Source organism: Pleurodeles waltl, chromosome 1_2, assembly GCF_031143425.1.
Source record: "Pleurodeles waltl isolate 20211129_DDA chromosome 1_2, aPleWal1.hap1.20221129, whole genome shotgun sequence".
NCBI classification, from domain to species: domain Eukaryota; kingdom Metazoa; phylum Chordata; class Amphibia; order Caudata; family Salamandridae; genus Pleurodeles; species Pleurodeles waltl.
In genome coordinates, this window is record NC_090437.1 from 1,301,012,492 (window position 1) to 1,301,024,992 (window position 12,501).

General features: G+C 47.7%; 1 protein-coding gene across 10 annotated transcripts in view; it reads left to right on the forward strand.

Moving 5' to 3' along the window:
• The window catches only part of DYSF (dysferlin), a 794,684-nt gene that overhangs the window by 144,246 nt on the left and 637,937 nt on the right, over positions 1-12,501 (forward strand). For all 10 annotated transcript variants that reach the window (XM_069205583.1, XM_069205587.1, XM_069205579.1 and 7 more), the window contains exon 2: positions 2,678-2,733. In XM_069205583.1, the coding sequence (XP_069061684.1) occupies positions 2,678-2,733 (56 nt within the window). The remainder of the gene's footprint in view (positions 1-2,677; positions 2,734-12,501) is intronic.

Sequence of the window (12,501 nt, forward strand, 5' to 3'; positions counted from 1 at the left end):
TCTTGCAGATGGAGGATTCCCCCAATAGGGATAGGAATGTGCCCCCCTCCCCTTGGGAGGAGGCACAAAGAGGGTGTACCCACCCTCAGGGCTAGTAGCCATTGGCTACTAACCCCCCAGACCTAAACACACCCTTAAATTTAGTATTTAAGGACTCCCCAGAACCTAGGAACTCAGATTCCTGCAACCTAAGAAGAAGAGGGCTGCTAAGCTGAAAAACCCTGCAGAGAAGATGGAGACACCAACTGCTTTGGCCCCAGCTCTACCGGCCTGTCTCCCCCTTCTAAAGACACTGCTCCAGCAACGCTTTCCCCAGGGACCAGCGACCTCTGAATCCTCAGAGGACTGCCCTGCTCTAGAAGGACCAAGAACTCCCGAGGACAGCGGCTCTGTTCACCCAAGACTGCAACTGTGTAACAAAGGAGCAACTTTAAACCAACTTCCGTTTCCCGCCGGAAGTGTGAGACTTGCTACTCTGCACCCGACGCCCCCGGCTCGACTTGTGGAGAACAAACACTTCAGGGAGGACTCCCTGGTGACTGCGAGACCGTGAATAGCCAGAGTTGCCCCACCTGAGCCCCCACAGCGACGCCTGCAGAGGGAATCCCGAGGCTCCCCCTGACCGCGACTGCCTGTTCCTCAGATCCCGACGCCTGGTAAAGACTCTGCACCCGCAGCTCCCAGGACCTGAAGGATCCGAACTCTAGTGCAGGAGTGACCCCCAGGAGGCCCTCTCCCTTGCCCAGGTGGTGGCTACCCCGAGGAGCCTCCCCCTTGCCTGCCTGCATCGCTGAAGAGACCCCTTGGTCTCCCATTGATTCCTATTGAAAACCCGACGCGTGTTTGCACACTGCACCCGGCCGCCCCCGTGCTGCTGAGGGTGTACTTTCTGTGCTGACTTGTGTCCCCCCCGGTGCCCTACAAAACCCCCCTGGTCTGCCCTCCGAAGATGCGGGTACTTACCTGCTGGCAGACTGGAACCGGGGCACCCTCTTCTCCATTGAAGCCTATGCGTTTTGGGCACCACTTTGACCTCTGCACCTGACCGGCCCTGAGCTGCTGGTGTGGTAACTTTGGGGTTGCTCTGAACCCCCAACGGTGGGCTACCTTGGACCCCAATCTTAACCCCGTAGGTGGTTTACTTACCTGCAAAAACGAACAAACTCTTACTCCCCCTAGGAACTGTTGAAAAGTGCAGTGTCTAGTTTTAAAATAGCTATATGTGATTTATGTGAAAAGTGTGTATGCTATTTTGCTAATTCAAAGTTCCTAAAGTACCTACCTGCAATACCTTTCATTTGAAGTATTACATGTAAATCTTGAACCTGTGGTTCTTAAAATAAACTAAGAAAATATATTTTTCTATACAAAAACCTATTGGCCTGGAATTGTCTCTGAGTGTGTGTTCCTCATTTATTGCTTGTGTATGTACAACAAATGCTTAACACTACTCCTTTGATAAGCCTACTGCTCGACCACAGTTCCACAAAATAGAGCATTAGTATTATCTCTTTTTGCCACTATCTTACCTCTAAGGGGAACCCTTGGACTCTGTGCATACTATTCCTTACTTTGAAATAGTGCATACAGAGCCAACTTCCCACACTTTGGCAATTGTTCCTTGGTGCCTCCTGTATGCATTGATCTTCATAGAATTGTATTGTGGGTGCACCCTGCTCTTTTAAGGCTAGTTCTACCTGTTGTGCACAGGTATTTAAATTTGATATGTTGACCCCCCCAAAAGTAGTTGTTGGCTCACTGGCAGCTTTTTCAGTGCCCAGAAAACTGGAGAACGTCTGTCCTATTCAAACTCTGGGTAATTCCCTTATGGTGCGATTTCTTTATAGTTTTTGGATTTTTGCGGGTTTGCATACATGCCAACATTGAAGAATAAGAAAGTGAGGGATTTAAAATAAATCGGGAGAATGTATTTCTCCCATTGGCTTCTATCGAAGCAGAGTCAATTGCAAGTGGGAGACAGCCAAAATAAAGCAATTTTTAGCTTCAACAACTGGGAGTCTCTTTGCTGAATCCAATCTATTGCATATATGGGTTTGAGTTCTTTATGAAAACTCCTAACGATATATAATATGCCGAATGCTGTGAAAACTGCTCTCCTATGTAGGATCTGTGCCTCGCAACAGTCAACACTTGGGAATGTTGAGAGGCTAAAAAGGCCCTGCTCGATAGACCATTCCTTGTGTTCACGAAGTTGAGCCAAGATTGGTTAAAATAACATTGGTGTGCTCTCAGAATGCTGTACACTAGAATAGAAATGAGTGACCTTTTGTGGACTATGGAAGGGAACGTTGGGTGTGAGCTCAGGAAATTGTGAACAGTTCACTCTTTTAGACATTGTCTTCATCAATCTTCTTAGACTTAAAAAAAATATTATCATACTGTTTCTCCCTCATTCCTGGTTCCTCTTTTGGATCCAGTTTTGAGATTAATTGAATTTGGGTCCTCACAAGTTGGTATTTGGTAACTGAACTAGAGTTTCTTAGCTCAAACATTGAGTAGTTTCTTTATATTGGCACGCTCAGCACTTTTATGAGACGAGCAGACTAGGATCACACCCGGGAAGGCAAAGAAATAGAAGAAAGACTAGCTTGTAAACTATTTTGATCTTGTAACCCTGACGACCTTACAACATTAATGTTCTCTCATTACTTTTCAGGTGTGAAAAAGAAAACCAAGGTGATAAAGAATAACTTGAATCCTGTATGGAACGAGGTATGTGCTACTGTGGGTTCCCATATTCATCCTTAAAATGACAATTAAAGAGAGTCGGCGGAACGTTGTCAGTGCAAATATGAAGACATTTTACTTCGAGTTGGGACAATCATACATGCCAACAGACCCGAATCAGGCAGGAGACTCTCAATTTTTTTAAGCCAAAAATGGCCTGATTTTAGCTATCTCCTGCCTGAAATTGCCTCTTCTTCAATAGATATCAATGGGGAAAATATAATCCCCGACTGTTTTTTTCAAAATTTCCCATTATCCTGGTCTAAAATGTTGGCATGTATGGGCAATGTGTAAAGTCACACAAAAAAAGAATCTTTATATCCAAAAGGCAACACATAGCTGGATTACTCAGTTTCTCACCTATGGACATCTCTTAATATAAAGAAAACAAAACTATGTAATGTGAATTGTTAAATATTGCATTGCATGGGTGAATTATCCATCATTGAGAGCGTAGCTGAAATATTTAGCTGCTCTGCAAAATATGAAATCAGCCTCTGAGTGTTAGATGTCTGATTGAATGAAACAAGCATCAGGGTTGGCTCGGGTACATTAGATGTATGAACTATCTTTCAGCAGCCTGTCTCTGCTTCAAGGATCCCCTGAGGTCTGTGTGATGGCTGCAGCTGTTATAGGATACAGAGCTGAGCACTTGTGTGGGTTTGGGTTCCCAGGGCTGCCTCCCTGAGCTGGCCTGGCTTTACGATAAGTGATTCTAAGGCATTAAGGGATGGTGGGTCGAAGCGAGTGAGAGACAGGCTGCAGGCTTTCATCAGAGAGGCAGATGGATGCATACCTCTGGCCTTCCGCCCCCTCTTCTAGTTAAAAAATGCAATGACAAGATTAGATTTTGTGCCATAAACACCTTATAGCGCCTGGAATTGAGCACACAGACTATTCCATAGCAACAGTCATAATATGTCTTCGTTGTTGAATAAGATTGTGTGAGACTGTGTAATCAAGCAAGTGGCCATGTTTCCATATATATATATATATATATATATATATATATATATATATATATATATATGTTCATATTTACTACTTTCATAGCTGCATTAGCCTATGCCATGTGTGGGAATATAGCCTTCACATAAGCTAAGTAGCTGGGCTTTAGTTTCAGCAATAAATATACTTTCTATCAAAAGGCCAACCAAGGACCTGATGCAGGAATAGGCAGGTTGCACAAAGTGGGCGCAAACTGCACACTGACGTTGTGCAACCTGTCTATAATTTTGCAAGGTAATACTACGTTGCATGGCTGTGAATGAGTAAACGCCTTTTGCAATTCTGAAAAGACTTTCTCATTCACAAAATGCCATTTTGTTGCTTGCAACTTCATACTTCTAGCCTTACTCTCCCACGCCTGGCCCCTCCCAAAGGTTTGCCTCAATAGCTGAATTATGTAAGTTGGTGGGAAAGTAGCAGGTGTATCAGGGATCAGCAAACATGGACCACCAGGTGCCATCCCTGCCAGGATGTCCATATGGGTAGATTTGCATACGATCAAACTACACTGAAGTTCTTTGCACAACCAGTGGTTCTCACGAGTGACGAGTCAATGCTGCACAAACCAGATCTAGATCACCACTATCGGTTCTTAGGATCATTGCATGACTCTGGACAATTGGTTTTGAAAATTCTGTCAGCTTTTTTTAAAAAACCTAATGGATAATCTTTTGCTTGAGAAATAGCAACGTGTAATGCACTTTCTGAGCCCTTCCAGGGTAGTGACTCAGCAAAAGTTCATGAGTGATGCCAGGTACTTAGTCAGATGGCAGGCATGTCTTGCTCTTGTGTCTTTCCAAACCATGGCATTTTCATTTTAGATCACACAGGAAGGAACCCTGGCTTTTTACAGAGGATAATTTAATTCAAACCCTCAAATCTATTAGTGGAATGAGTTTTTTAAAGGCCAAACTAATTATTCTTTTGAAGGATGCTATGATATAAGCAAACGTGGTACACACATTGGTATCGGTTAAATATATGATAAGGGCTATTTTTTTCCAATAGCAGTTTATGGATGTTAGGAACTGCATTAGTTTCACAGGCTGTTGGTGAGAGACGCTGTACAAGATGTGTTTACTCTGTGCATAGGTGCCTGCGGTACTTTCACTTGTTCATTCATCTTAACTTAGATATCTCTAAAGACTGCAAGACATATTTAAGAGGATCCTAGCCAACATTACTTCTCGACCGTCCTTTGACAGAAGAGCAATGAAGCTCCCAGTTTCATAGGTAGGCAGAGATGCTCATCCATTGCGTCCTCCCGCTCTCCCTGTACCTTCTCTGGTGCCCTGTCTCTTTTGGGTAGAGGCTACTTCAAGGCCATTTCTTCTACGATTGTCATCACCTGCTCAGTCGGCAGCAAGCTTCTTCCTCTGTATGTCCAGCGTTCCAACGCTCCTCATTCTCAAGCCTTGTCTTTGCAGTCCGGTGCCGCCTGAGTCGACCACTGTTCACTTCTCAGCGGTGTCTGTGTGTATTTCTACCATCACCCAAGCATCTTCCATTGGAGCAATGTGAATGCTATGACCAGCGCCATGCTAGTTCCTGGACTACCAGTCAATCAATCAATCAATCATAATACTTGTAAAGCGCGACTGGTCACCCGCTAGGGTCTCAAGGCACTGAGGGACGGGGGGGGCAGTAAGTGAGAGGCTGTTGAAGAACAGAGGGGCTCAGGTGAAAAGCCACGTTTTGAGGTCCTTTCTGAGTTGCGATAGGGTGGGAGATCCTCTGAGGTGGATGGGAAGAGAGTTCCAGGTCTTGACGGCGTGGAGGGAGAAGGATCTTCCTCCGGCTGTGGCCTTCCGAACGCGTGGGACAGCGGCGAGTGCGAGCTCGGCGGAGCAGAGCTGTCTGGTTGGCGTGTAGAAGTGGAGTCTTTGGTTGAGGTATTCTGGTCCGGCGTTGTGGAGGGCTTTGTGGGTGTGCGTGAGAAGCTTGAATGTGATTTTCTTGTCTATTGGAAGCCAGTGCAGGTCTCTCAGACTAGCGAAGGTGTGGCTGTGTTTGTGGGTGTTCATGATGAGATGGGCGGAGGCGTTCTGGATGCATTGCAGTCTTTTCTGTACCTTGGTGGTGTTTCCGGCATAGAGTGCGTTGCCGTAGTCTAGGCGGCTGCTGACGAGGGCCTGGGCAACTGTTCCTTTGGATTCGGTTGGGATCCATTTGAACCACTCACAGTTCTAGTGGAGATTTCCACAGCGCCTGCCTCGCAACCATCAGCCTCTTTAGAAAATTATTTAAATGCTACATTCAGCATTTGTAAAATGTCTTCTATGTTGGCTACCACTGAACTACAGATTGGCTGTCTAGGCCACGTTTAATGCTTCGAACACTGTCGCTGACACATTTCACCAATTTACTGGAAGTAGCATCTCATGAAAAAGTCACTGCCCTGACTAGTGAGTTATCACCCGTACTTGGCCTTCATTGCAAGTGTTGGTACTATACCCTCGGGTGGAATGTCAGTACTCACGATTCTGAGTGGCCTGGCATTTCTTGGTCCAGAATGATTAGGTCTGCAAACTTTGAACCTGAAAATTCACAGACCGAAGGCATCAGACCCTCTCTTTAATGCTACAGTGGCAGCGACTGTGAGCAGGAGCACAGCCTGGCTCCGCCTCACCTCCTACAGCATCATGGGGGAGCAAAAGAGGCTCAGGTTTGACCTAACCCCCTACATCGCCCCTCCAATCTGTCCTCAGGCTTACCCTTTCCTTCTGCTCTGAGTTGACAGACAATGTCAGGGTTTTTCTCCCTGGAATGAGGAATAACCACATGGAAATGCCCTGGTATTCCCAGGTCCATGTGGCTACTCCCCATTCTAGGGAGGAAACTTGTAATTGGATCATTTTGTTTTTCAGCGGGACTGGCTGGAATCCAGAATTCTTGCCCTCTGGTCTGCCAAACTGTAGGAAAGTGCCCTCTTTCTTGGCATGGTTACCCCCATTTTCTGCCTGTTGTCAGTGTGTTGACTGTGTTCACTGGGATCCTGCTAACCAGGACCCCAGTGATGCTCTCTCCCTCCTAACTTGGTAACTGTACCTTTTTCTCCACACAGTTCGCATACTGGTTCCCCATGTAAGTCCCTGGTATATTGTACCTGCAGTCTGCATGAAACCGGTGCATGCCCCCGTTTTCACTACAGGTCACTGCACCAGGTCACTGTAAGTCACCCCATGGTAGGCCCTCTCAGCCCAGAGGGCAGGATACAGGTACTTGGGTATGAGGGCACCCCTGCGCAAACTCCAAGCCCATTTTCCTCGACTTTGTGAGTGCGGGGATGCTATTTTACACATGTACTGGAAATAGGTTACTACCTATGTCTAGCTACATAATGGTAACTCCGAACCTGGGCATGTTTGGTATCAAACATGTCGGAATCATACCCCAATACTGTTGCAAGTATTGGAAGTATGATTCCATGCACTCTGGGGGCTCCTTGGAGGACCCCCAGCATTGCTACCACCAGTCTTACAGGGTTTTCTGGGCAGCCCAGCTGTTGCCACCCCTAAGACAGGTTTCTGACCTCCTGCTGCTTGATCTGATCAAGCCCAAGAAGGCAGAACAAAGGATTCCTTTGGGAGAGGGGTGTTACACCCTCTCCCTTTGGAAATAGGTGTGTCTGGCTTGCGAGGTGTAGCCTCCCCAAGCCACTGGTATGTTATGAAGGGCACATTTGTTGCCTGCTGTGCATAAACCAGTCCACACCGGTTTAGGGACCCGCAGTCCCTGCTCTGGCGCAAAACTGGACAATGGAAAGGGGAGTGACCACTCCTCTGTCCATCACCACCCCAGGGGCGGTGCTCAGAGCTCCTCCAGAGGGTCCCTAGGTTTTTCCATCTTGTTTCCAAGGTGGCAGGGAACTCTGGGAGCATCTGAGTGTCCAGGCAGGTGACGTCCTGAGAGGTGCTTACCTGGCTAGGTGACCAATCCACCTTTCAGGGCTAATTAGGGTTTCTGTCTTGGGTGGGTCCTCAGATTCGGCTTTCAAGACTGCAGCATGATTTCTCTGCAACCTCCACTTCGACTTCTGGCCACTGGAACTGCGACTGGACCCTCCAGAAACCGACAACGCTACAATCCATGAAAAAGACTCTTCTGCAGCTTTGTTTCCACGGCTCCTGCCAGCTTTGCAACATTTCCCCGCCAGTGCATCCTCAGAAGACAGCAACTCTTCACCCTGCACAAGAAGAAGAAGGAATCTTCCTTCGAGTGAAGGAGTAACTGTGCTGCATCCGCAGGCACCCGCTGCAACGACAATCAGCTCCCCTTATCTTGAGCTGCGTGAATCCTGCATCACGGGGGGTGGTCCGGAGTAGTCCTCTTGGTCCTCTCTGCCAGCTATTCAACTTTGGTGGAGGTAAGCCCTTGCCTTCCTAAGCAGGACAGTACCCCAGTGCTCTGCGTCTCTTGCAGCTGCCAAGGCTTGTTTGCATCTCCTCAAAGGGATCTCCAGGTGACGTGTAGCTCCAGTCCCCAGCACTCCTTCCTGCAATGCACAGTCCTCTGCGTGATTCTCCTGCGGCGTGGGATCCCTTTCTGTGGTGCTGCATGGGCTCCTTCTGCAACTTCTGTGTCCCCATCCTATGGGACTCCTGTGGGTGCTGCCTTTCCTCCTGTGGACTCTGCAATGCTGAGGGTCCCCTCTGACTTCCCCTCCTGAGTTCAGTCCTCCAGGGCCCTGCTGGTCCTGGGCAGCTCCACTTTTCCACTAACTGCGAATTTGCCTTTGCCAAGGCTTGTTGGTGGAATTGCTGCACAGACACCTGTCTGCAATCTTCATTCCAGCGTCGGACATCTTCTGCATCCATCAGGAACTCTTTTCCGGCTCCAGGGCTGCACTGCTGACCTGTTCTTCCTCACCGTCGACCAACTCCTGCAAGTGCAGCTGGGTGGGTAGTAGCTCCTACTCCTCCTGGACTCCACTGACACTTTTGGACTTGGTCCCCTTTCTCCACAGGTCTTCTTCTCCAGGAATCCACCGCTGGTTTCTTGCAGTCATGTCTGGGTGTCTTCTGTTCTTCTTTTCCTTCCTTTTGGGTGGTTTGGGAATTTCCAGTGATTTACTCCTGCTTTCCTAGTCGCTGGGGGGGGGTATTGTGTTACTTACCTCTGTGGTTTTCTAGTAGTCCCAGCTCCCCTGTACACATTCCACTTACCTAGGTGGGAGTCCTGTGTTCGCATTCCATTTTTTCAGTATATGGTTTGGGCTCCCCCTAGGGTCACTATTGGTTATCTACATTTGCACTGTTTTCTAACGTTTTCTATGCCTATTTCTGATTACTTGTGTACATATTTAGTTACCTCCTAAGGGAGTATTTCCTTTTTAGTAATTTTGGTATTGTGTCACTAAAATAAAGCACCTTTATTTTTGTAACACGGTGTGGTTTCTTTCATGTGTGTAAGTGCTGTGTGACTACAGTGGTATTGCAAGAGCTTTGCATGTCTCATAGATAAGCCTTGGCTGCTTACCCACAGCTACCTCAAGAGAGCCTGGCTTCTGGACACTGCCGACACTTCACTAAGAGGGGATACCTGGACCTGGTATAAGGTGTAAGTACATTAGGTACCCACCACACACCAGGCTAGCTTCCTACACAAACTCATAATGAAGGCCTCCATAGGTTCTTCTTAGAGATGTGCACAGACAGCATGCAGATCCCCTCCAGGGTCATCCTAAGAGATGTACCATGTAGTGATATACTCAGTATTATCCAGAACAGTGAGACCCTCTCACAGTATCTGTTGATGTCTGCCAACTGGAAGCAAAGCAGAAGGGGGCTGCCAAAATAGGTCAGATTCATATTCCGGCTCCAGGGCTGCAGTGCTGACCTGTTCTTTCTCACCATCGACCAACTCCTGCAAGTACAGCTGGGTGGGTAGTAGATCCTACTCCTCCTGGACTCCTCTGTGACTCTTGGACCTGGCCCCCTCTCTCCACAGGTCTTCTTTCTTCAGGAATCCACTGCTGGTTTTCTTGCAGTCTTGTCTGGGTGTCTTTGTTTGCTTCTTTTCCTCCTTTTGGGTGGTTTGGGGAAAATCCAGTGTTTTACACCTGCATTCATGGTTGCTGGGAGGTACTGTGTTACTTACCTCTGTGGTTTTCTAGTACTCCCAGCTCCCCTCTACACATTTTACTTACTTAGGTGGAGGTACCTTATTTGCATTCCATTTTTAGTACACTTTCTGCCCTGGCTGGTACACAGTTAGGACAGCCTTCTGGCCATTCCACAGCTTCTGCAGTTCTTGGCTGGCCTGAAGGTTTTTAGGGGCCTTTTTCATATACACAGCCATCCTAGAGCTGAGGCCAAGTACATAATCCACAATTAATTGTTTAGGGCGCTTGAGGGGTTGTTCCCAACATTCCCTTACAAGAGCAAGTGGACCCCTAACAGGATGGCCAAACAGAAGTTCAAGGGGGCTGTAGCCCCCTCCCTTCTGAGGAACCTCCCTGAATGCAAAAAGGAGGCATGGCAGTAGGACATCTCATCTCCTTCTGAGTTTTTCAGAGAGTCCCACGATCATGCCTTTGAGAGTTTTATTAAACCTCTCTACCAAACCATTGGTTTGGGGGTGGTAAGGGGCAGTGAACTTTTAAGTTACACCACATTCCTTCCACATGGCCTTAACGTATGCAGACATAAAGTTTGTACCTCTGTTTGATACCACCTCTTTTGGGAATCCCACCCTGGAGAAAATTCCCAGGAGGGCTTTTGCCACTGCAGGAGCTGTAGTGGTCCTTAGAGGTACAGCCTCTGGATACCTGGTGGCATGGTCCACCACCACCAGTATAAATCTGTTTTCAGAGGCAGTGGGTGGGTCTAGGGGGCAACAATATCCACCACAACCCTCTCAAAGGGAACCTCAACCACTTGTAGTGGAATTAAGGGGGCCTTTGGAGTGCCACCTGTCTTACCACTGGCTTGACAGGTGGCACAGGAGCGACAAAACTCCTTTGTATCTTTAGACACATGGGGCCAGTGAAAGTGTGGGACAAGTCTGTTCCAAGTCTTGCTTTGCCAGAGGTGACCTACCAGGGGTATGTCATGGGCAAGGGTCAACAAAAATTCTCTATACTGCAGAGGTACTACCAACCTCCTGGTGGCACCAGGTTTGGGTTCCCTTGGCTCTGAGTATAAGAGGTTGTCTTCCCAATATCCTTGTGGGTGCCACTGACATCCCCTGCTTCCTGAAGGACAGCTTGCTGTCTTAACCCTTCCAGTGTGGGACATGTTTTCTGAGCCATACTGAAGTCTCCAAGTCGTTCCCTAATAGACCCTCTACGGGTAGGTCTGTGGACACTACAACTTTCTTTGGGCCAGTAACGCCCCCCCCACTGCACCCCCCCAGCTCAAATCAACAACTGCCATGGGGTGGCACACAGTATTGTTGTGGGCGTCAGTCACTTGGTACTGATGACCAAGTAGGTGCTGCTCAGGAGACATCAGTTTTTCAGTCACCATAGTGACACTGGCACCTGTATCCCTGTAGGCTTCTGCTTGAACACCATTTATTAAGGGCAGCGTCCTGGCCTTACCCAAGTTAAGGAGGCAGGCAGCAAGGGTGGCAAGATCAATGGCCCCATCTGAGACTAAAAAAGCCTCAGTAGTCTCCCTAACTAATCCAGCCCCCACCACACTTCCTAAAGTGAGACCTGCTACACCCTTGGACTGGCTATTGCTACCTGATCCATCACTACTGCTATTAGTAGGGGCACTAGTGGCAGGGGTGGGGGTTGTAGTGGTGGGAGGTTTGGTGCCTTTCTTAGGGCAGGAGCTGTTTCCTGGCCTATGGCCTTTGCTTTTACAAACATAGCACCAAGGCATTTTGTTGTGGGAAGAGGTTTTGGACCCACCCCCAGAGTAATTTTGTGGGCCTGGTGAAGACTCTTTAGATTTGTTTTTGTCCCCACCTTTGTACTGAGACTTACCTGCTTCCTTTGTCTTGTCTTTGTTACCCTCGTGTGAGTTTTTTTGCTCACCCTTGTTCTGACCCATTTGTCTGCCATCTTTCCCAATTCTTGGGAAGAGGTCAGATCTGAGTCTACCAAGTGCTGGTGCAATAAACCAGACACCGAATTGTTAAGTATATGCTCTCTCAAAATCAGATTGTACAAGCCCTTGACCTTGCTACCATGTAACCAGCCTTCCAAAGCCTTCACAGAGCAATCCACAAAATCAACCCAATCTTGGGAGGACTCTGTCCTGGTCTCCCTGAACTTTATTCTGTATTGTTCAGTGGTAAGACCAAACCCATCCAAAAGAGCAGACTTCAACACAGTATAATTGTCAGCATCTTTCTCTCTGACAGTAAGGAGTCTATCCCTTCCCTTGTCAGAGAAGGAGAGCCAAAGGATAGCAGTCCACTGTCTCTGGGGGACCCTCTGTACTTTACAGGCCCTCTCAAGAGCAGAGAACTACTTATGGATGTCACCCCCAACCTTGTAGTGGGGAACAACTTAATTGAGGTTCCTGGAGTAAAAACAGTCCTCCCTGACCCTAGGCTTCCTGAACCCAAAGTTGCTGCTGCCACTTGCAGTCTTGTCTGGATGTCTTCTTTTCTTCTTTTTCTTCCTTTTGGGTGGTGTGGGGAAATTCCAGTGATTTACTCCTACTTTCCTGGTCACTGGGAGGTACTGTGTTACTTACCTCTGTGGTTTACTAGTACTTCTAGCTCTCCTCTACACATTCCACTTACCTAGGTGGGGGTCCTGTGTTCGCATTCCATTTGTTTATTATA